Genomic DNA, 22,853 nt, shown 5'->3' with positions numbered 1-22,853 from the left:
ATTCCATAATATGTCTTTTCTATAGAACTAAAGTGCTTGAATACTCAACTCCTGGGTCTATGACTTCATATAGTGCCCTTAATATTTTTCATTTGAATGCGAAAAGATGCCAGCAATGTCTACCGGTACTAGTGACGTTGAAAGGACGTACTTCTGTAAAAGCCAAATTTATAGGATCGCATAAGAAAACTGGTCGAAAAAATAAGAAAATGGGATATATATTAAACAGTACTAGAAATTTAAATCGAATCTATAACTTTCAAGTCGCCACTGTCTGGTGCATGACATTTGCTCGGTAACTGTCGGACCGCTCGAGCAACTCATCATGAGATCCAGAATCAGTGCACACACCACCATCGATCAAGAAAATGATATCGGCTTTTCGGATAGTGTGAAGACGGTGAGCAATGGCAATGACAGTGATTCCCCGTGCGGCCTTTTCCAAACCATCCTGCAAGAGCTTCTCGGATTCAGCGTCCAAAGCACTGGTCGATTCATCAAGAATGAGAAGCTTGGGTTTGCGAACGAGAGCACGAGCGATGGACAATCTCTGCTTCTGGCCTCCAGAGAACTGGTTACCACTCGGACCACAGAGAGTCTGGTAGCCATCGGGCAATGAAGTGATAACATCGTGGATGTTTGCGAGCTTGCAAGCCTCTTGGATTTCTTCAAGTGTCACATTGTGGCCCGGTCGGGCACCGAGACCAACATTGAATTCGATGCTTCCCTCGAAGAGGACGCTGTCTTGGGGCACCAGGGAAATCCAGTCACGGAAGGTGACATCCGAGGTCTTGGTCACGTCAACACCGTCGATCACGATAGAGCCAGATTCAGGTGTGTACAGACGTTCGACCAGGGAGATGATAGTCGATTTACCGGCACCACTGGGTCCAACTAGGGCACAGAACTTGCCGGGGCGAATATCAACATTCAGGCCCTTCAGCACCTTCATGTCCGGCCGGGCAGGGTAGCAGAAGTGGACATCACGGAGCTGCACACTCGAGGCCGAGCTGCCAGAGTTGTAGGTGGGTTTCTCTTCAATTGCCTCGACATCCTTGTTGTTGGGTGGTGTGAGGCGGGCATCCATCTTGTCCTTGCCGATCTCGATCAGGCCAAGGATTCTGGACATTGCCGATCGCGCAGCAGAAAGCTCGGGCGCGAGCGCGAACATCTGACTCCAAAGCAGGGCACTGACCAGGAGAGAGAAGACAACAATCAGGAACTGGGTCTGAGTGTAGTTGCCGTTGATGATCTGCTTGGAACCCCACCAGTATGCCAGAGCATTCACCATGTTACCTAGGAAGTAGGTCATGGCTTGCCACAAGCTTGCCTGCACCGTAACCTTGAATGTCTCCTTGCGGGGTCCTTTGAGGGATCGTCGGTAGGTCTTCAGAGTGTTTTCTTCAAGGGAAAGAGAGGCGATTGTCTTGATAGAGGTAACTGCTTCCACGCCGATGTCGACAGACTTAGTGTAGGCGTTTTCATGACGCTCCTCGAATTTGCCGAGGACCATCAGCTCCATTAGACCAGCTCCGAGCAGAAGGGGAACAAGGGCAAGGCAAACCAAGGCAATTCTCCAGGCAATAATGTGGGTCAGAATAATGGCAGCGACGAGGTTAACGCTGATAGAGAAGAGGGTGCCAATGACAGATCCGCTCATACCGGCAAGGGCATTACCATCTCGGGTGATATAGGACAGAAGTAGGGCAGGCGATCGGCCCTTAGACTGATGCCACTGGAGATCTTGTTCAAACAGTGACCGGAATGACAGGACTCGCACTTTGTAGACTATCTTCTCGGAGACAAGGCCGAATCCTCCCCAGCTGACGATGTTTGCAAAGAACTCGATAATCGCAAGAACGAAGAACATCAGACCGTAGAAGTTACCCCGGTCGCTGATACTGGCTGCACTATGACAAGGGTTCAAACTTCCGACCGTGTTTCCGAAAATAACGGCTTCGCCAGAGAAGGCTCCGCCGACCATGCTGGAACCGAAAAGAGCAGCGAAAATGACGAGCAAATGGGGCTTGAGAGCTGGTGCATAGCCCTTGCAAAGAGCCCACACTGATTTGACCGGGGTCTCAAGCTCTTCCTCTTCCTCCTCGTCGGAGTCTCCAGCTGGTGCTTCGGTGGTTGAGACACGGGTTTGCTTTGTGGGCTCCAGGTCATTTGAAAGACTTCCCTTCTCATTTCCGACGTCGGTAATAGAGGTAGTATCGGACTTGCTGACGCTCTCAATGCTGGCAGTGGTGTCAGTCTTGTTGGATGCGGATGAGGCTCCGAGAGTCTGCAATTTGACCAGCTCAGAGTAAGGTCCATTCCCAGCCATCAACTCCGCGTGGCTTCCCTCCTCCAAGATATCTCCCTTGTGCATACAGACAATCTTATCAGCGTTTGTGATAGTTGACAGACGATGAGCAATCGTGATGACAGTTCGACCAGTTGAAATGTTGTTGATAGCCCGCTGGATACGCTGTTCACTTCGTGAATCCAGAGCAGCGGTGGCTTCGTCCAAAATGAGCACGGCAGGATCTTTGACAAGGGCACGGGCAAGAGAGACTCGTTGCTTCTGACCACCACTGATGAGTCGACCACTAGAGCCAACCATCGTGGCGTACCCATACTGCAATGCTTCGATAAAGCCATCCGCATCGGCAAGCGCAGCAGCCTGGCGGGCCAATTGAACGATTTCGACGATTTCTGGGCCCCGTCTCTCTGCTGCGGTCATAAGATCCTGACCATCCCTGACTTCAGTGGCTAGATCAGAGAGGTCGGTTCCGAGGAGTGCTGTTTTCAGGTGTGCATGGGCTGGTTTGCTTGAGTTCACCAAGCCGTGTGCGATGTTCTCCAAAAGGGATCGGTCGAGAAGGGAGGGCTCCTGCTGCACAAGACTGAGGAATCCTCTCAGGTCACGGGTATTGACATCGCGGATATTCTGGCCATCGAAAGTGATCTCACCTTCTGTGGCATCATACAAGCGGATAACCAAACCTGCGATAGTGGACTTTCCACTTCCAGAAAGGCCAACAATGGCTGTGTGCTTCTTGGGAGCAATGGAGAGATTGATCTTGTTAAGAACAGTGATCTCGGGCCTGGAGGGGTAAATGAAAGAGACATCCTTGAATTCAAATCCGCCCTCCGCCTGGGTGAGGCGAATGCCCGCGTCAGAGTATCCATCAATCAAGGATACACGCTCAATATCGTCACGCAGCTTGTGGTAACAAGCAACAGCCTGTGTAAACAAGTGGATGAACGGCGCAACTTGACTCAGAAGAAGGGTAGCTGTCGTTAATGTTAGTAAAATATTCCACATCAAGATATCTATTAAGCTGACCTTCAACCAAGACAAAGATAACCGTGAAAACAGATCCGACAGTGGCACCCGCCGACTCAGTACGTACTGCCGCGGCGATCTGCTTACTTCCTTGCCAGAATGCAAGACCATTCGCTCCATATGCGACGAAATACAAGACACCAGCTTGAATACCAGTGGCAGTGGCCTTTTTCAATCCTTCGGTTTCCGAGTCCTTCAGTGCCTTAGAGAACTTCTCCTCCAGACGACCGTTCGCACCAAAAGCGTGCACCACAATAATGTTGTTAAGCGCTTCGGAAGCAATCGACGCAGCGGATGCAGCATAATCCGACATGCGCCCGGTGTATTTCTCGATATAATAACTTCCAACAAATGACATGATGAAGTATGCGGGGATCAAGGAAAGCAGCATCGCGGCAAGAATGGAGTCTTTGATAAATGCAACAATGTATGCGGTGACGAAAAAGGAGAAACTCGAGATACAGATTCCGACCTTCTCAGCTGTACCGGAGCGAATTGTTTGGATATCAGTGTTGAGTCGAGAGGCAACTTCTCCGGCGGGCAGGTTATCAAAAAAAGATGGTTCTTGTCGGAGCAGGTTCTGGAGATATCTTTCGCGGAGTCGCTGCGCCAGGCGCGCACCGGTCATCGTCCAGCATAGTAGGTGAAGGTAGATTAAAACGAATTGAGCAATGCCCAGGTACACGATCAGCAGAATTTTGCCATTGATGTCTGATTGATCGCTGGAGTCACCTCCCGAGGAGCTGGCGGTTTCCTCGCAGGTCACAGCGTTGAAATCATCGATCAGTTGGCCGAAAATGATACCAATGATGGGGAAAGGGACACCCGATCCAATTGCAGACGCCAGGCCAACAAAGAGGGTTCCCAATTCTAGTCGCGAGGGATTGGCAGCCACAAGCAGCCTTGGGTAGTCTGCAAGGTTCCCGAAACCCATGGTGACTGGAGAATGGCGTTCAACACTGGGATTGTCGTTTGAGTGTTGAAGAAGCTAGGTTCTCACAAGCGATCAATTTATCGCTTTGCTAGTTGAAAAGTGGCGTCACCATGAAAATTGCACCCACTCCTTAGCGTGAATCCATTCGGTGAAGCGACTTTAGCTTGGGTTACGACGAAGACCCAAAGAAAGATGTATGCCAAGTGTGAAGATGGAAATTTCCAGGGGATTTCCGGATGTTTAACGTGCCGATCTGATTTTTCAATCAGCCGACATCGGTTTTGACAGTCGGATCCAAAGATGCAGCCCACTAAGGGGCATGAAGAATTTCAATTATACGGACGGGGGTTATCAGATCAAAATGGATCCTGTGTACCGTAGTTCCCCACTACCGTCCATACGTGTATGTCTGGGTGGATATGGCTGTATTGAGTATGTTATTTCCAAAGGTCTGTATTTTATTTCCGTATAATACTATACTAGTATGTACTATGTACGTTGTGTATTTAAAAATGCGGAAATTTCGCACTCTTTCTTTGATTTTGCTGCACATCGGTGTGGTTGTGGTGGATAGATGGCGTCTCCGAACTCTCTCTTAGAGGCTACTAAGTTTATAGGTATGTGCTATTGATCAGTATTTTGTTTTGATATTTCGCAGCGCTATGCATATTGGTTGATATCTTGCATATTAAATGCCCGAAAAGAATACATAATTATACAAGAATATATGTACATGTGTAGCATACACAATATCATTATTATTACACCACAACGATAATTGAGGGTAAATTAGCTGCTGAAAATGGCTACCTTCGCTGGTTTAAGCTCCACTTTTACCAAAACCTTAGTCATTACAACGTCACGTGCATCCACCTTGGAACCTTTCAAGGTTGGAATACTTTTGATCACTGAGCACTCAGGGCTGCTCAGTGAAAGGTTGACTCACCCTTAACTCAATATGCCTAGCGCAATGGATCAGGCATGATGTGTGTGTTCAGTATCCTTCAAGTCTGTTTGTAGCCACTCTAGACAAAAGTGATAAAATCATCTGTTTTGCGGAGCCATCAAGACCAATGTTTAAATGGTCCTTCTCCCTCCCTATCAACTGTAGCCTTTCTATACTCCAACTTACCAGCAACAGTTTTTTCTACATTATATCTCTCTAACCTTTCTCCTGGGCAACTATCATTATCGCTATACTAGCCAGCAGCCTAGATATACACAAGAAGTGGTGGTTATAGCGTCAGCTCTATCGTAGAGCGGTAGGGCGTGGCCTCCATGTGAAAAGTTGCTAGAATATCAATCGCATAGGTTTTCCTTACTCTCTACTCTCTTTATTTTCTGACAGAAGGGTGATGGTACATAAACAAAGATCTGGTTAAACGATTCAATTTTGATAGGTCTGTTTGTCATGGCCATAATATATGGCCATACATTTGCCCTCGCTGGTCTGCCCATTCTCTTAGTGCAGTGAAATTTCTGCATGTGTGTTTCTGTTCTGTTTGCCCCAGGAGAAGCAGATGAGTATGATTCTTGCCTTCCCATACCGGCCGCAACGTAACCGGGGTCAAATCTCCAGAGCACATTATAGACTGACGAAGCTGGTCTATACAATGATCTGCAAATATTGTGGTCAGCCAATATGGAATATGGCTCGGTTTGCAGAATTGGGAACATACCGAGGTGCAATTGCTTATAGTGAGCCGATAAGTGCACGTCTAGGTCATCGACCGAGTTGAGGTGTTTCCTCAATACATTAACACAGTGGAGTGAATGCATCACATCAATGCCGCCATAAACACCGGAAGATGTTATCATGTGCTTTCTCGCCACAACTGGCTCCAGAGGATGATCATAGGCACTTCCGTTGAGTTTCACGATCTCGGATTCCATTAAGCGGACGTAACGCCCACTGATAAGCTTGTCCCAGGCTTTCTCAATTTCCTCTGACGGTGCGCCAGTGTAGGTCTGGTCGTCAGGATTGCTGAATTTGTAAAGCATGCCATTTTCGTCCGCTCTGAGGGAGTTGGTAAAGCGCGTCTGTTCGAGTGAGATCCATGGCTTTGCATCGTCTAGGTCGGTTGCAAATCCGATTTCGCATGCCGTCCAATTTGGGAGGCTTTTTAGAACCCAGAAGGTAAAGCAGGTCTGGATAAATAACAGCAGCGCAAGGCAGTAGACGGCCCCTCTCCAGTACTTGATTTTTGCTTCCGCTGCCTTGTTATTGTAAACTGACTCCGCTCGCTCCCCAGTAGTCAAAAGTTCAATCTCCTCCTCCTCCCTCAAGTCCAAGTTTGCATCTTGGCCAGGGCATTTTTCGCCAGCGGATTCACGAGCTGACGAGGAATGAGTTCGCATTGATAGGTTTCCCGAACAGATGACGAATTGGAAACCTAAAGCAATATTCCTCGATGGAAAGTTAAACTCGGATGGATATGAAGGCAGAGCTTGGAAAAACCTTGGAATGACCGATCATCTCAAATGGGAAGCGGCAATAGGGTCACCTGAAAAACGGGGTAATGCTGGTCCTTGCAACAGGATCGCATTTTCGTGCATGTTAGTTTTGTCGACCAGAATAGGTATAGTGGAGTTTTGTACTACAAGCATCAAATAATGACGCATGAAAACCGAGATGACGATCTGCGAATCTCAGCTGAGCCGATCTCAGCCGAGCAACTTATGTGTTGTGCAACATAAATGTGCGTTCCGCTAGTTGCCTTCTCCTACTACGGAGTAGCTTTGCATGATATGTGACCCTCTTACCGCTTACTTGGTGTTTTGCCCCTTTCTGACCCCGTCGCCCTTTTTGTGGCTTGCGTTATTAGGTTTTAGCTCCCGTTCCGTGCCGTGGTGTCCCTCGCTACGGAGTAGTTAAAGAAGGCGCGCTTGGTCTCGCGCGATATCTCACAACGGTACCCACTGTCGATCGCCCCAAAATTGCCAAGAGTCCTACTAAAAGTTTATAGTCTATCTGGAATGCACTGGATGAAAAATACGTACATAGGTCACCTGGGAGCTTTCTTAATAGAACATGACAAGCAGACAGGCTTTCCGAGCTTCTTAATACAATATGAAACGCAAACAGAATTAAATAGTAGGATAGAGAAGCAGTGAACATTTTGAATACAACTCCGGGGGTTCCACTCTACAGATCACTCTACAGATCAACTTGGGTTGGATTGTTGGACGCAGGGGGCGATCGGGGTGATCAGTTACCCGGTCCAATCAGCAGAATTCGGAAGGGGTAACAAGTCAACATTAATAATATTCTAATAATATGAGTTGGCCGTAGGAAAAATTGGGGGGAAAATTATATCAATGCTGTTCTTCTCCGCCAGTAATCTCTAGATTGTACAGACGAACGACCAACAGCTACCAGATTTTACCCAGTTTACTGTATATCTCCTTCGACCCTTTCACCGGAACACTATATCCGCTGATACAACTACAGCCAAAACCACCTCAGCTATGCGTCTAATTGCTTTTGCTTGTGCTTTCATTATCGGTGTCGCGATGGCCGCTCCAGCCGGACTAGTCGTGCGTCAGGTACGAGACCCCAGTGGTAGTTCTTATGTGTGATCATAGATAGGACTAACTGCAATCTATAATGGATAGGATGTGAGTGATAACCTTTAATTCGAACAATATTGCTCTATTGAAACAGGACTGACCGCAATCCCTAATGGATAGGATGTGAGTGATACCCTTGGATCTAAATCAGATTGCTTGAGAACTAACTATAATATTTAATGGAATAGGATGTGAGTGATAACCTTGATTCGAAGAACCTTGCTCTATTGAAATAGCACTGACCGCAATCCGTAATGGATAGGCTGTGAGTGATAACCTTTGATTCGAAGAACCTTGCTCTATTGAAACAGCACTGACCGCAACCACTAATGGATAGGATGTGAGTAATAACCCTTGTTTGAACGAGATAATTGGATAGAGGTGGGACTAACTGCAATGTTTAATGGATAGATTGTGAGTGATAACCTTCGATTCGAATAATATTGTTAGATTGAAACAGGACTAACTAGCATGCTTTGAATAGCTTGTGAGTGATAACCCTTTGTATGAATTTCGATGGCTGGCTACAGACAGGACTGACCTATGTCATCTATTTCAAGGCTGTAAGTGAGCGGAAAGAGCAATGACGATTCTTGGTGCTGAATTGCTAATTTGCGGCGCAAGTGAGATATCCGTGGATTGGTATAGGAGGAAGAGGTTGTCAATATATTGCTCCTCACAAGCTTCATTGATTTCTGCCTTATTATGGGTTTTCCCTATTGCAGTTAGGTTTCCCCAGAATTTAATGCAAATGCAAAGGTACTTTAATCAGTGGTTATAAATTCCCATTTATGCTCAGCTGCCCTTGTAGACATAGAATAGTGCGCCGCTTTTACGTAGATGTATTTCCTGGCCCACGGGTAATCGCCAATAGAAAGATTGTCAATGATGAGACTAAAAGTAAACACAAAGCTAAACAAGATTAACAGGGAATCAATTGCTGATATCCCTACCGCATCAGTCGCCAAAGACTTCAAAGTTGGGATATTATATTAACCTGTTCAGTTTTTTCCTTTTCTCCAAGATACTGACAACATGGTGCTTTTCCGATCAACTTAGACTTCATGATTTATATACTCGTGCATTGTTTTTAATTGTGCTACAGGAGAGATACCCTAGTCCTCGAACCTATGTGGAGGTGCATCTCGCAGATACCCATGTGTTGCCACCGTGCGACTTCTAGATTCAATGCAGAATGTATTTATGAGCTGGGATAATGACCCACCTCTGTTAAGGCCTGCTGGGGACTGGTTGCCGCTCTCGCTGTTAGGCTGCCTTCGATAACAATGACTCCGAATATATGAAGGGTTTGAGTATTTTGAACAAGAAAGGTTGGTCTTGCTCCACTTAGTCCAGGTGACTGTTTAAAATAGCCGGATTTCTGTATATTGGTATTATCTGCCGAGAACCCCATTGGATGCAGCACTGGACCCAATCATTGCTCTGCTGCATCAATGATCTTCGAAGAAATAGGATATAGATGATCTCTAACCCGAGTGACGGGGAGAATAATATGCGTGTGACCTAAGGGTATCCGGTATCCTTGCATGTAACTATAGGCTTCGAGTTGAGGTATCAGCTCGTAAGGAGGTCAATTATAAGTTCGAGGAAGCGAATAAAATAACTATGTTTTCGTATTCTATACGGGCAAGTCCAAAACACTAACACCAACACCAAGCTAGCCCAACATAGGTACCAGCAGACCCCTGTCTTCAGGTTATGAATCGTTTGGTATGGAATGTAGATCTGAAAACATGCTCCGACAAGGGCTCAAATATGGCGTGGGGCTGTTGTCATTTTTTCAAAAGCCCTGGCTAGCGCTGAAGCAAATATAGCCGGTTCCGCTTCATATCCCAGGTGATGTCCGGGGAATAAGAAGCGAGGACATTTGAGAATCTCGGACTGGGGAACAGTCGTTCGCGCATAAAATGTATCGGCACTTTTGTCACCAGCCACAACAGCAATCGAGACTTTATTATCGAGAATCTTATTGAGATCTGGACAGTAGATAGTGAACTATAGAAACTCATTCTCTCAAAAGCTTGTGCCATCCTCGTGAGAAGGCGCCGCAAGTGGGGGGCTGTTCTCGAAGCCCTTCATTTCCATGCGAAATACTTTGTACTTCAAAGGCAGCTTCGACGCGGTGCGCCTGATAAACATTCGATCGACGGGAAAATCGCGAGCACTATGGCGCCGTGGGAATACGTTATCTTTGGATCTGGACTCCTAGGAACACTAGTAGTAGCCCGGCTACTATCGGAGCGGGCAAAAAGCTAGAAAGTAAGACGAGAAGGGAAGGGACTGATCAGGGGAGAGCGATGGGTTGAGCGATCAGGTCAGTGAGCAGCTCAGGCTCAGTGGATGGCTTAGGGCGGCGGGTTGACTAACTCATCCTGTAATCTGCCCAGGTGGGAGTCCATCGTAATCCGAAGCAATGTTACCGTTAATATTACATAGTATTACACACAAAGACTGGAAAAAAGCCAAGCGGATCCCGTCACAACATGTAATTTAAAAAATAAAAACCTCCGAAAGATTATCTGATTGATTGGGGCAAGGCGGAGTAGACAACGCGTTGCTGGAAAAACTGCCCCAACAAGGAAGGTGGAGCAACACGAGCTACCCCCACTTGTCTCGGGATGATGACGGCAAATGAAAAAAAAATATGTCATGAAATTTTGTACATTGTATATTGTAAGTTTTGCCGATCAGAGTCAAGAAAGAGCCAAGAAAGGTAAAGCAAATTTACAGTTTGGCATTCCAGGCGGCGCGATCAGCAGATTCCAGAGGCCGCTCGCGCCCGTCCCAGAATAGGGGACACAACTGGAACCACTTCTCGCGGCTGCAGATCGAGTGCACCGACCGCTTATGTCCGAGATCGACGTACTTGCCAATTGTGAGTCCCTGTGCGTTCTCGTAGGACAAGATGGTCGCGCCAGTAGCCTTGGGCTCGCCGACAGCATTGGCGGTCCGGGGATCGTCCAAGAAGACATAGTGGATGCAGCTCGAGTACCAGGCATTCACGCGATGTGCACCTCGGAAGCTGGCATCGCCGACGAGAGAGTGACGGCCGCGATCATAGTCTCCAGCATCGTAGTGGGCGCCGTAGTGATCCTCCTGTGGACAAGGTGTTAGTGTCAATGCCAGACTAAAGGGCAACTGAGTCGGGAAATTTACCTTTGACCAGTACAACTCATAGTACGAGAAGCGGGTATCGTCGAAGCGTCCGAACAAGCACAGCACATGGGGATCGAAGTGCAGCTTGCGCAGATATTCGGTGTGCTGTTCGATAGTTCCAGTCTCATTCCAGCCTGCGGCAACACGCGGGTCATTTTGCCACTTGTTAAACAGCTGGACGTGCTCGGCACTTTGCCAGTCAACGACTTCGAGTGAGAAGTGCTCGTTAATCTCTGGAATGTAGCGACTGTATGCAATGGACCCGGGGTGCGGCTTGGGGCGGCGAGTCGGGTGGCGGGTATATACAGGCTCCTCGGGGAACTTGTTTGTCATTTGGTAGTTCTCCGGCATGATGGGATACTGAGACAAAGGCTCCCGCATGGGGCCGTCTGTGCCATCTCCCACCACCCAGATGGGCCGAGGGCCCAATGGAGAAGCAGCACCTTGCCAGAAGGCGCTTCGGAGGATCAGCAAATCATCAAATTGCAGAGCCTTGTTTTCTCTGTCCCGCAGGTTCCTTGGGTGATTGATTGCCAATCCGGTGGTAAGAAGCTCATTGTGGATGACTTCCTGCCCTGCACCAGACAGAGTCAGTCTGAAATACTCGATTGTCGGGTGGCCGAGGTAAATGGCGTGAACCACGTTCCAAATTTGGCCCAAAGAAGGGGCGCTGTTCCCTGACCACTGAAAGACAGTCTGGGGACTGCGACGCGCGCGACCCCAGGGAGTGTTATCTGAGATAGGCGGCTGCTCGGTTTTGGGAATGAATGTCAAGTCAAGCCATGAAAGCGAATCTGAGTGCAGCTGTTCAGGCAAAGACCGGCCCTTTGCGGGCTGCTCATCAAGTGTCAAGTTGCGCTTAGCCGGTGTCGATCCAGCGACAGTGTTCACACGATATGCGGTCAGATAAGGGTGTGGTAGCTTGACCAACGGGTACTGGTGTGATTTTGAGGCCATTGTCGTAGATTTCTCGATCGTCAATAGTAGGATCAAGAATTGGGAAGGAATTGGAGTTTCGGGGTAAGAAAAAAAGAGAGCAGCTCCCCGCCCTGCGCAATCAGATTATATGTACGGAGTAGGGGAGACCCTAAAACGGCTAAGGATGATCAACTAAGGAGATAGTAACCGAGGCCGAATCCTTTCTCATATGTTACAGGTCCCAAAGCAGAATTTTTGTTTCGGAGATCAGCCTATGGGGCTGTTATTTTCAAATATGTACAATATTGTATGTACAAAATTTGTACTCCGTATGTTGTACGGAGCGAATACCGATATCGCCTGCTTGTTCTGGTGTTAAGTTCCGAGGTTCCGTGGAACCTTTCTGCGACCGAGCTCCCCCTATGAATGACAATACATAATCCGTAGCCCGGCCCAAGAGAAAATATAAAGTCGAAGCCTAAAGTTGAATTAGTCACAATACTGTGCATATTCTACTTCACAATTCATCATGTCTTTACGATCAGGGCCCTTGAATCATGAGAATTTCTACATCTCTTTCCCGCATGAGCGGGTTGTCCAGGTCACAATCAATAGACCGGACAAGCTAAATTGCATCGACAAAACTACAAGTCGCGAGATCGCTAAGATCTGGGAGCTGTTCGATGAAGATGAAAGCTTATGGGTCGCCATAATCACCGGTGTCGGTCGAGCCTTCTGTACAGGGGCTGATCTAGGGGGTGGGTTTCTTCTCTTGTATCACCCAAAATATCGAAGACAAAGACTGACTGAAGTGAGCAGAATGGAACGCAATGAACAAGGCTGGTGTCGTCAATGACATGTCTGCCCCGGGCCTGGCCGGATTGCCTCGCCGGACCGGCAAGAAACCGATCATTGCCGCTGTAAACGGCATCTGCATGGGCGGAGGTTTCGAGATGGTCGCGAATTGCGATCTTATCTTAGCCTCATCCTCGGCCATTTTCTCCCTTCCGGAAGTGAAGCGAGGCATCGTGCCAGTAGCCGGATGTTTGCCACGGTTGACCCGCACGATTGGCCTGCAACGCACTATGGATCTCGTGCTTACTGGCAGGAACGTGACCGCCAAAACGCTACATGACTGGGGTCTTATCAGTCAAGTGGTGGATTCATCAGCCGATGTTGTCCGAGCAGCTGTTGAAGTTGCCGAAGTCATGTGCAAAAATAGCCCTGATTCCCTTATTGTTGGCCGTCTCGGTGTTAGAATGAGTTGGGAAGCTGGCAGTGTGGAGGATACTGTATCAGATCTGGCGGATCAGTGGTATCCTCGGTTGGTCGGGGGTCCTAACTTTGCCGAAGGCATCCAGGCTTTTGTGGAGAAACGGTCACCAAGCTGGAAGAATTCGAAATTGTGAGAGGGAAAAAGTCCACTCACACTACACCGTAATCAGATTTGGTGGCGCAAGTAGTTTCCACTGTCAGATGGCGGTGCCATGGTTGATAGTGGGGCATGTACTTATCTGATTAACTGTAACGTGACGTAATTTAATATTTTATTGTGGGAACCTTGGAATGTTTGGATCCAAAACAGAATGCATGTGGTAAGCACTTTAAACCCAGAGGAAGAGGTGTGTATCTACTAAAATATGTAGGGAAATAACTGGGGATATTTTCATACCTGGAGAAGTCTGCCATTAGTCTAGACATTCTAAATCATCCTAGGAAATCCCATGGACGTTTCATTCAAGTTGAGATCCGTATAGTAATACCATATGTTACATACCGCTAGTACCTATGGAGTACAATATACCCACTGACACTTCCTATATTGTACGATGGACGGAGTGCATACGTACAACCGGGTGAATCTGCACGGATCTCACGCGTTTGGCAGCTTTTAGTGCTGCCCCACGACGCCCAAGCACATTGACCCAATCTCATTCATTAAGGATGTGTTTTTTTCTTATTTCTTTTTCCGCTTCTTGTCGCGGCGGGACGATTCCATTATGGGTGCCAAGCTATGCCAAGCTCGTCTCACGTATTAATTCCCTCTACAGGAAGCCTCCACGAGCTGCTTGGAGCTTGAAGCGGTTCCGTTCCCGGTTAACATTGCCTTCGCCGCGTCTCTCCGGTAGCAAAACCGTCAACCATGCAATCTGATTAGATTCTGCCTCCAGAATGTCCCATTCTGGCCGGCGCTTTGAGTGGGGTGACCACACATGGCCTGCGCAAAGAACCCCTACTGGAGGAGAGAAAATTATCGGTTACTTGATTTCCCAGCGAATGAACGCGAAGACATCGCCAAGACTTTTCCTACTGGTTCATTTCTCAGGGTGTGGCGTGCATTAGTCTTCCAAGATTGTACCAATCTGCCGAGTTCGGTATTTTTTATTAAGCGCTGGATCTGGAGTACTAATAACCAGAGATTATATTTGCTATAAGGGCAAGGACTTCCCTTGGGCTCTATGGTTTTTGAGTTCCTCCAACCTATTTTTTATATTTCCACATCTCCATATCAACAACATGGGTGTTTCCAGGTTCCGATCTGCCTTCCGGCGGTCATCGACCCAGGAGTCTGTTACTCAAGTCGCTGTGGGCACTGATGGCGAAAAAAAGAGCGAAATGCCCACCGAGACCGTTGCTGTAGCCAACGCGGAAAACCCTGAAGTTCCCACTGAAGACGTGCAGCAGGGTGTCAAAGATGTCGAGGCTGTGACTTTGAGCTGGACGAGGACCATGCTGATTGCGGTTTTTGCAAAGTAAGCTCTTGTCTTTTTAACTCCGGGCGATCGACCCGTGCAAACCAGTTTGTTCACTAACATGATTCTTCAATAGCATCTGGTTCTTGTACTTCGTCAATGCTATGCAATCCTCGATTAACTACAGTTTGCTCAGCTATGTCACCAGTGACTTTGAGAGCCACTCCCTATTGAATGTTATCTATATTGTCGCAGACGCCATGACAGCCGCAGTGTACATTCCCACTGCCAAGGTAATGGACGTTTGGGGCCGTGCAGAAGGTTTCTTGGTCATGACCGTTTTTGCTACGCTCGGTCTGGTTCTCATGGCTGTGTGCCACAACCTTCCCACATTCTGCGCTGCCTACGTCTTCTACAGCATTGGATTTGGAGGTATGACATACTGCGTCGATGTCATCACCGCCGACATTTCCAAGCTCAAGAATCGAGCTTTGGCTTACGCTTTCACCTCCTCGCCATATATCATCACAGCATTCGCTGGCCCCAAGGCTGCGGAGGGCTTCTACAATGACATTAGCTGGCGATGGGCCTTTGGTGCATTTTCCATCATCTTCCCCATTGTTGCCTCCCCTCTTTACTTCATCTTGAAGGCCAACCTGAAGAAGGCCAGGGAGAACGGTCTTGCAGTCAGGGAGCCAAGCGGCCGGGCTTTCCTCCAAAGTGTTTGGTTCTATACCAAGGAGTTCGATTGTAAGTGAAGAGATTTCTAAGGCGTTTGCCCTTGCGAAATACTAACTTGCATAGTGTTTGGTGTTTTCGTGTTCTCTATCGGCCTTACAGTCTTCTTCCTTCCATTCAGCATTTCTACTTACGCTCCTAACGGCTGGGCATCAGGCTACATCATTGCTATGATCGTGCTTGGATTTGTTATGCTAGGCGTCTTCCTTGTTTGGGAGTTCCGCTTTGCTCCCACGCCAATGTTCAACTTCAGTCTGTTGACCGATCGCACTATCATTGGTGCATGCTTGCTCGACGCGACATACCAGCTCTCTTACTACTGCTGGAATAACTACTATACATCCTTTTTGCAGGTAGTCAATGACCTCAGCATCTCTGAGGCTGGTTACGTTAGCAACACTTTCGACGTGGTCTCCGGCTTCCTTTTGCTCGGAGTCGGTTTCATCATTCGCAGGACTGGTCGCTTCAAGTGGACTCTCTACATTGCGGTTCCGCTGTACATCTTTGCCCAGGGATTGATGATTCACTTCCGCCGTCCCAACCAATCTGTCGGTTATCTTGTCATGTGCCAGATTTTCATCTCTATTGGTGGATCTGTTTTCATCATTGTTGAGCAGCTTGCTATTTTGGCTGCCGCCGACCACCAGCACGTCGCAACTGTCCTTGCTCTGCTGAACGTCGTGGGTACTGTTGGTAATGCTGCCGGTTCTACCATTTGCGCCGCAATCTGGACCAACACATTCCACAAAGCCCTTGCGACGAGACTTCCAGAGTCTGCGATGGGAGACATCGATCTGATTTACGAGGATCTTGCTAAGCAACTGGATTATCCGGTCGGATCCGCTGCGAGACTAGCTATTCAGGAAGCTTATGCCTATTCTCAGACACGAATGCTTGCTGTTGGCACCGGTCTCATGGGTCTGTGCATCTTCTGGGCTCTCATGATCCGAGACATCGACCTGAAGAAGGTTGCTCAGGTCAAGGGCACCGTCTTCTGAGGTGCCTTCGCCTTTGGAGATATTTTTCGACACCGACACTGTTGATGATACATTTCCTATTATATCCAAAACACGGCTAGTTGCCCCAAGGCAGTTATCGACCGGCTTTGCTCTTTGTATCTTATTATTTAATTATATTCACATGACGATCTGAATGCTGAATGTTATAACTATCTGAACCAATGCTTCTATTCTTGTAATCTGTAGAGCCCACTTGACAATGAGCTGTGACACATATTAATAATATGAGCGGCTGGATACCTGGGCAGCTAGCTTGCTTATCATTATGCCAAGCACAAACTTCCCGGAACGTTTATACCGCTCTGGACTTTGTACGCCAAGAATCACAAGGTTCCACGCCGAGTTTTCAGCGACCTGCAGCTCGTTTCGTGTTTGTTTCCGTTTATCGGGAGGACTGCGGTATGGTATGTAATGTAATATGGTACTTTAAGTAAGTTATAGAAATATACCGCTAGTAAGGATGTAAGTAATCTATGTATCCAGGTAAGAAACAAATACTGTCTCCATGTGCTTCAAATGAATTCTATGGGACTTGGGCAATACATACACATAACATAGCTGTGTTCCATACCTACCTTGGCAATTTACAAAGCTCGACGTCATTTGAATAGATCCACGTAGGACTAAAGCCCATCCACTTTAACGTGGAACCAGGGACCAAAAAGATCTGATAACTTTTTTTTCCAGGTGCGCCTTTGCCGTTTTTGCACAGCACCGAGAAATCCTCCTTTCCTTTCGGCTCAAACAGCCCTGTTCACACATGGCTGAGAACCTCGACCCACAGTATTTCGATTAGCAAAGCAATAACAGTCAGGCAGCGGGCTCAGAGTGATCTCCCTGGAACATTTCTCCCTATGGGAAAACAAGCCGAGCTCCTACCACGTTGCTGAGTGGGTACGGCCGCGTGCTCAGGCGTAGCCGGATGCTCCTCGGGTGTATTCCCCTGGAAACGGTCGGAATGGTATCGAATCTGATAATTTTTCTGATCATCTGATTAGATTGGCCTGCTAGTCTGGGTTATTTTACCGTACTGTGGCGTTTTTATCTGATCCGAAGCCCTTCAGTGGTACATAGTGACACACATGACCCACCAAACGCTAGCCCATGGTCCCCTGTGGATGCCCGCGTTCGGCCGACTTCATCTGAAGTCATTTCTTACCCGTGGACACGAAGGCTCATTACGTACTTCAAAAGCACCAACCTAGTAGCATAACTTTGACTGCTTGGCGCCTTGCTGGATGACTCACGTATGCTTCTTGCCACTAAGCTTGAATTTCGTTGAACATCAGGTAGCACTCGATATGATTCCTAGCGTGTTTATCTCGACAACGACTTGGGCTCCGTGGGATTCAAACCCGCATTGGTGGCTTGGAGGGCGTCAGGAACAGGTATGGTTCGCTAGCGATCTACCAATTAGACTACCTGGGCTTGAATACTTATCCCATATCAATGTCCACATGTGTCTCTCCAGACTATGCAACCCTAATATCTATGCCAGTTGCATTAACAGGCACTGAAGCATAGGACTATGAACACTCGAACCTTGGTGGGATTGTCTTATAGGATATAATTGAGGAGAGGCATTGATGAGATACATGCGGGGCATATTCTAATGATATAGTTTTCTCTTTACCTTGCCTGGAATGAATCCTCAGTGACCTAATATATACCGTGTGGTTGTCACACGTGACCTCAAAAGCCCTCAAATATTGGTCTCATTCTTGAGAGGGAAACAACAATGCATATATCCAGCCACCATAGCAGGCCATGAGACACCATCCAAGCTTTTTTAGGGAAGATAAATATGCATGCAGCGCAAATTGCCATCGCTTTTCCCTATCGTGACTTCGAAATTTGTAGTGTCTGATATACTGGCATGGGACCTGGTGCAAGACGAAGTATGATCGTCATGGCGATATTAGGCAAACGATTGTAATCTCAATAGCGAGGGAGCATAATCGCTGAAAGCCAGATTCGTGAAGACGAATGTGGCAAACCGGCTACACAAAGCCCACTGGAGCAAAAGGAGAAACGATCTAGATCACCTGCCATTATCAAGGACAGAAAGCGGAAGAACCGTAAAAGGAATACCAAGGCAGTAATAAATGGAACGCCATCGCAGGGCTGTCCTGGTTCAGCTGAAGGTGATTCTTGAGTCACCGAACCGACTGAGGACCTTATCTCGTCAGACTTACTGGCATTTCCTACCATTCCCATTCCTTACGCCATCTCTGCTAAACCGGGTGCCTCTCCCCATCCTCCTCCGACTCGAGCTCGGCCTATCAACGCCGGGGAGGGAGAACTCCTTGACTCCCTGTACGAGATGCTTGTGGAATGTGCAAACCGTACTAACAGCCGGGCCCATTGAGACCGCTCGGTCCACTCAGACTACTCGATCTACTCAGACTACTCAATCTTCTCAGACCTACCTAGTCTCCCCATACTACTAATGATGGTTGCACTCGTAATTGTATCTCCTTCATGGGTAGAGAGTTATCTCACACGAACCACGATTCTCAGAGAAAGCAGTATGGCCGGAGAGTAATTCATGCATCAGGCCAAGCACGAGCAGGCTTGTCAAGATTTGTGAGATGCCAAGCAACAAGTGGACCGGGTAGAATGGTTTGAGTTTGATTGACCTGGTGGAAATCGTGCCAGATATCTTTCAATGTAAACTCTCTTGTTGACATGAATTCGTAAAACCGATAGAAGATTTGAGTGGCGCTGATTTTGACACGTCCATCGTAACCATCTTCGTCAATACCAGTTTGAGACCAGTCAGGATCAACTGCATTAAGATAGCTTTTTTGTCGTCCTATCATGTACGATTCACAGGCATCGTTTGATGCAAGCAAAAAGACATTGGACAAGAGTCCTGGTTTCAAGTCCTTCCTTGTCCGAAGGTTGCGGAATTTCCTATTTCGTCAGTATTATATAGCTTACAAGTCGCGTTGATCTGTCGGACTCACTCTCTGGGAATATCCAAATTGTCTGGGTTCGGAATCTCGGACTCAACGAATTCCGCTACTTTGAAATCTTCGATTAGATCAAATCCGTCCGCCGAGAACATGGGTTCGTCAAGGATCTCGTCAAATTTCTCCCGGAACTTCTCCCATATATTTTTGTCCTGAACCTTAGGGTGGTAGATCACAAAGCCGAAGGTTTTCATCTCACCTTCCTGCTCGAGTACATTCTGTATCCACCCCCGAGGCATTGCGAGAGGCTTCCGCTTCGCCTGAAGAGCAGCAAAATGTGCCCTCTGCTTTGCAAAAGGGAGTTTCTCATCCCTTAAGTTGTCGAATGCTTGTACCTCTACGGGGGAGAGTACAATAGCACGTGCCTGATTTCTTTTTCGATGAGATCGGGCCGCTCGACTCCCCACCGCATGCGATCGTTGGAATACTTGACTTGATCTAGCAGCTTCATGATTCGAAAGTCATTATCCATGAGACGACACTCTGGGTAGGTAAGGGAATCCGGATTTGTGGCTGCTTTGTGGAAAAGATCGTCAACCGAGAAGTTCAAGTATTCTTGGGCGTTGGCCTGCATTATTGTCATAGCGGGCCATTCCAGTATCTGATGTTTTTCGTCCAACATGATGGATAACGGTGATTGGATGGCCTTGTCCCAAAGGGGCTCCAAGAGGGCCCATTCTTCCAGGGTCTCTGCCATTATGTTGAAAATAAATTTGGAGATGGATTTGGCTAGACTATGCAGGGTTCAAGGGGAGGAGTCGGTTCTTATACAATTTCCGTGTCTAGTGGCGTTTTGCAATGCCATAACTACCACTAGTAATTTTCAATCAATTCTATTGAATGGGTAATTGATTATATTAAATTTCCGTCGATTCGGAGATCAGCACCGGTCATCCACCCGATCCATCCGGACCACTCCAAAGCGCCGAGTCTCAAATCACCAAACTGAGTTCTGACGGTGAGACTATCATAGGACAGACAACCGCGCAGAAGCGCAAGAATAATCACCATGGTAAGGACGCGAGAAAGCGACACCGGGCAATCCAGCGCCAGCGGACGAGAGATAATCAACTTTCTGTCACAATTCCCTCACTTTCACCTCACATTCTCCATCCACAATGGCCGTCCCCCGGGCCTTCCTCTGAAATGCCAGATAACAACCAGGAGGGAAAACAACCACTATCCGCTCCTCCAGTCCTTCTCCCCTCACAACCCAAAACTACCACGTATGCGGGCGCGCCATTCATCAACCCGTGGAACCGGCCTGCCTCAGCGTCTAGCAACTTGCCGCAGACGCAGACTATCCGAGCGGTGCCCTGCATCTCGGTTTGCGGAGGATCTATGGCCGAGCAGTCTAGTTCGCGCCACGGTGAGGGATACAGCGTGTGGGGGCTGAACCCTGCATGCTGCTACCACCCACGGCAGGATCTGCATAGATCCTGCCGCTGTCTTCACCACCCTGACGACTGCTGCCATTGCGCGGGTTACCCAGGCACCAGAAAAGATGAATTGAATGAGCAGGTTTCATTTCCTAGTGCTGGGGAGCCAGCTAGTGGTGGTTATCTTAGCCTTGGCTTGGGCCTGCGTGCTGTGACGGATGGGTGGTAGGAAGTGCAGTTGGGGTATGGTGGGGCCTGAAATGGGAAGCTACAGCGGTCTCGATTCTATTCCGCTTTCTGGTCAGATTCCCATTGATTGGCTTCAGTGTCAGAATTCTGGCATTGCTTTCAGTTCACTGAGTGGTGAGGCAAAAAGGACAGAAAATAAGATTCAATTTAGTCAAATGTCGAATTTGAAGTGGTATCAATCGCAAATTGAAGCAAAAGCGAGACTGAAACAATAAATAGTTAGACTAGAGCTAAATTACGCAGTGGCATATGGACTTGGGTACATATGTATAGAGTGGGGTGGGGCAGTTTGAGGGATAGAAAAATTGCTATATCTACAGAGCAAATAAGTCCGTGTACGGCCTTTCTATAGTTCAGGTATCCAATGTTATTCATGAAATCATAAATCTTCCATTTTGATATCTATATCATAAAACAAAAAAAGGCACCAGTCCTTTCTATACATGTAGCACGTCTATCGACCTTTTTTTTTTCAGGTACGAAGAAAGCTTACTGCTTATCGGGGAAGCCGAAGTTGACACCGAACGGAGGGTAGACAAAGCGCTGGAGCTTGCCCTCGGCCTGGAGGCCATCGCTGTACTTGCGAAGGGAAGCCAGATCCTCAGCGTCCAAGTGGACCAAGTCGGCACGGTTGGCCTCGATACGGGCAGGGGTGACGGACTTGGCTAGGACTGAAGAGCCACGGGCGACTAGGAGGACAATAAATTAGTATGCTATATCCAATCTAAGGCGCAGAACCTTTAGGAATACTTACTGTGCCAGCTGAGCAGAACAGTAGCCGGAGTAACTCCACGCTTCTCGGCTACGGCCACAATGGGCTCAGCAGTGAACAGCGGGCTGCCGGTACTGCCAAGAGGGCTGTAAGCGGTGATGTGAATGCCAGCCTTGTTGCAGAAGTCGACAATCTCCTGCTGGGGGAGCAAGGGGTGGTTCTCGATCTGGTTGGCAGCGGGGATAATAGTGGCCTGGGGCAGGAGTTCTTCGAGGAACTTGACACTGTAGTTGGAAACACCGATGGCCTTGACCTTGCCGGTTCCAACGAGCTTCTCCATACTCTTCCACGTAGTGACATGGGAGTGGCTGTGGATAATGTCCCGCGAACCATCAGCGAGCTTGGGGAAGATGTTGTGGTTACCTGCGGTGGAAGTGGTCAGCGCCTCGAATTTGCATATTTGAAGAAGTTCAACTCACCCTTGGGGTTCATTGCCAGAGGCCAGTGCATCAAGTAGAGGTCGACATAGTCGAGTCCGAGGTCTGTCAGACTCTGCTGGAGGCCCTCTTCAACACGGCCGTGGAAGGAGCACCACAGCTTAGTAGTCACGAAGAGATCCTCGCGCTTGACAATGCCAGCGTCAATGGCCTCCTTGATGCCCTGGCCGACCTCGTTCTCATTGCCGTAGCAAAGAGCGGCATCAATGTGACGGTAGCCCACCTTGATGGCGTGGAATACGGCGCGCGCAACCTCGCCGGGCTGCGATTGCCATGTTCCCAGGCCGAGTGCGGGGATCTCCGCGCCGGTGTTGAGCTTAAAACGGGTATCGCAGGCAGCCATTGTGAATTTATGGGTATCAAGAGACAAAGAAGATTATTTACAATATATAATAAGGGATGTAAACAGAAATATAAACAGATTGAAGTTGAAATGTTCAAGAAAAGAAGAAAGGCGGGGGGTTTTACAAAGGGTAACACCCCCACGCGGCTATCGGGGTTATTCCGAGGGTTCTTGACCAAGAGGTCGGGAGGGTTTTTCCATCAATCACCTTGATCGTCTTCTACGATGTTCGATGTTTTCTAGAATATTTCCTTGAGGGGTATATTGCCACCATCTCCATCATCTGCATCTCGAAAAGATTGAATATCCCCATAC

The 22,853-nt window shown here is 48.0% G+C and overlaps 8 protein-coding genes across 8 annotated transcripts; 3 read left to right on the top strand and 5 right to left on the bottom strand.

The window, feature by feature from the left end:
- Positions 1-259: 259 nt before the first annotated feature.
- Positions 260-4,268, bottom strand: N7471_011393 (ABC transporter ATP-binding protein; the record flags this gene model as incomplete). Its single annotated transcript, XM_057284112.1, has 2 exons — positions 260-3,282; positions 3,335-4,268. The coding sequence occupies 2 exons, from the start codon at positions 4,266-4,268 to the stop codon at positions 260-262; spliced, it is 3,957 nt and encodes a 1,318-aa protein (XP_057130378.1).
- Positions 4,269-5,677: 1,409 nt separating this feature from the next.
- N7471_011392 (oxidase ustYa family protein) lies at positions 5,678-6,626 on the bottom strand (the record flags this gene model as incomplete). The annotated part of the gene is made up of 2 exons (XM_057284111.1): positions 5,678-5,886; positions 5,948-6,626. The coding sequence occupies 2 exons, from the start codon at positions 6,624-6,626 to the stop codon at positions 5,678-5,680; spliced, it is 888 nt and encodes a 295-aa protein (XP_057130377.1).
- A 3,957-nt stretch (positions 6,627-10,583) lies between these two features.
- N7471_011391 (GNAT family N-acetyltransferase) lies at positions 10,584-11,972 on the bottom strand (the record flags this gene model as incomplete). The annotated part of the gene is made up of 2 exons (XM_057284110.1): positions 10,584-10,955; positions 11,016-11,972. 2 exons carry the CDS (start codon positions 11,970-11,972, stop codon positions 10,584-10,586), a joined length of 1,329 nt encoding a protein of 442 aa, XP_057130376.1.
- Positions 11,973-12,462: 490 nt separating this feature from the next.
- sidH (enoyl-CoA hydratase/isomerase family protein) lies at positions 12,463-13,342 on the top strand (the record flags this gene model as incomplete). The annotated part of the gene is made up of 2 exons (XM_057284109.1): positions 12,463-12,691; positions 12,753-13,342. 2 exons carry the CDS (start codon positions 12,463-12,465, stop codon positions 13,340-13,342), a joined length of 819 nt encoding a protein of 272 aa, XP_057130375.1.
- Positions 13,343-14,450: 1,108 nt separating this feature from the next.
- mirD (putative MFS siderophore iron transporter) lies at positions 14,451-16,362 on the top strand (the record flags this gene model as incomplete). The annotated part of the gene is made up of 3 exons (XM_057284108.1): positions 14,451-14,686; positions 14,763-15,376; positions 15,431-16,362. 3 exons carry the CDS (start codon positions 14,451-14,453, stop codon positions 16,360-16,362), a joined length of 1,782 nt encoding a protein of 593 aa, XP_057130374.1.
- A 2,567-nt stretch (positions 16,363-18,929) lies between these two features.
- Positions 18,930-20,055, bottom strand: N7471_011388 (uncharacterized protein; the record flags this gene model as incomplete). The annotated part of the gene is made up of 3 exons (XM_057284107.1): positions 18,930-19,299; positions 19,353-19,670; positions 19,712-20,055. The coding sequence occupies 3 exons, from the start codon at positions 20,053-20,055 to the stop codon at positions 18,930-18,932; spliced, it is 1,032 nt and encodes a 343-aa protein (XP_057130373.1).
- Positions 20,056-20,504: 449 nt separating this feature from the next.
- Positions 20,505-20,966, top strand: N7471_011387 (uncharacterized protein; the record flags this gene model as incomplete). Its single annotated transcript, XM_057284106.1, has 1 exon — positions 20,505-20,966. One exon carries the CDS (start codon positions 20,505-20,507, stop codon positions 20,964-20,966), a length of 462 nt encoding a protein of 153 aa, XP_057130372.1.
- A 486-nt stretch (positions 20,967-21,452) lies between these two features.
- On the bottom strand, positions 21,453-22,603 carry N7471_011386 (putative glycerol dehydrogenase). The gene is made up of 3 exons (XM_057284105.1): positions 22,178-22,603; positions 21,741-22,121; positions 21,453-21,675 (listed from the first exon to the last, which is right to left on the bottom strand). The coding sequence occupies exons 1-3, from the start codon at positions 22,536-22,538 to the stop codon at positions 21,476-21,478; spliced, it is 942 nt and encodes a 313-aa protein (XP_057130371.1). The 5' UTR covers positions 22,539-22,603; the 3' UTR covers positions 21,453-21,475.
- Between the last annotated feature and the right edge of the window lie 250 nt (positions 22,604-22,853).

This window comes from Penicillium samsonianum, assembly GCF_028829775.1.
Source record: "Penicillium samsonianum strain IBT 33392 chromosome Unknown utg000007l_segment0_segment0, whole genome shotgun sequence".
Classification (NCBI taxonomy): domain Eukaryota; kingdom Fungi; phylum Ascomycota; class Eurotiomycetes; order Eurotiales; family Aspergillaceae; genus Penicillium; species Penicillium samsonianum.
Note: the sequence above shows the minus strand (reverse complement) of the source record. Positions and strands in the feature narration are given on the sequence as shown.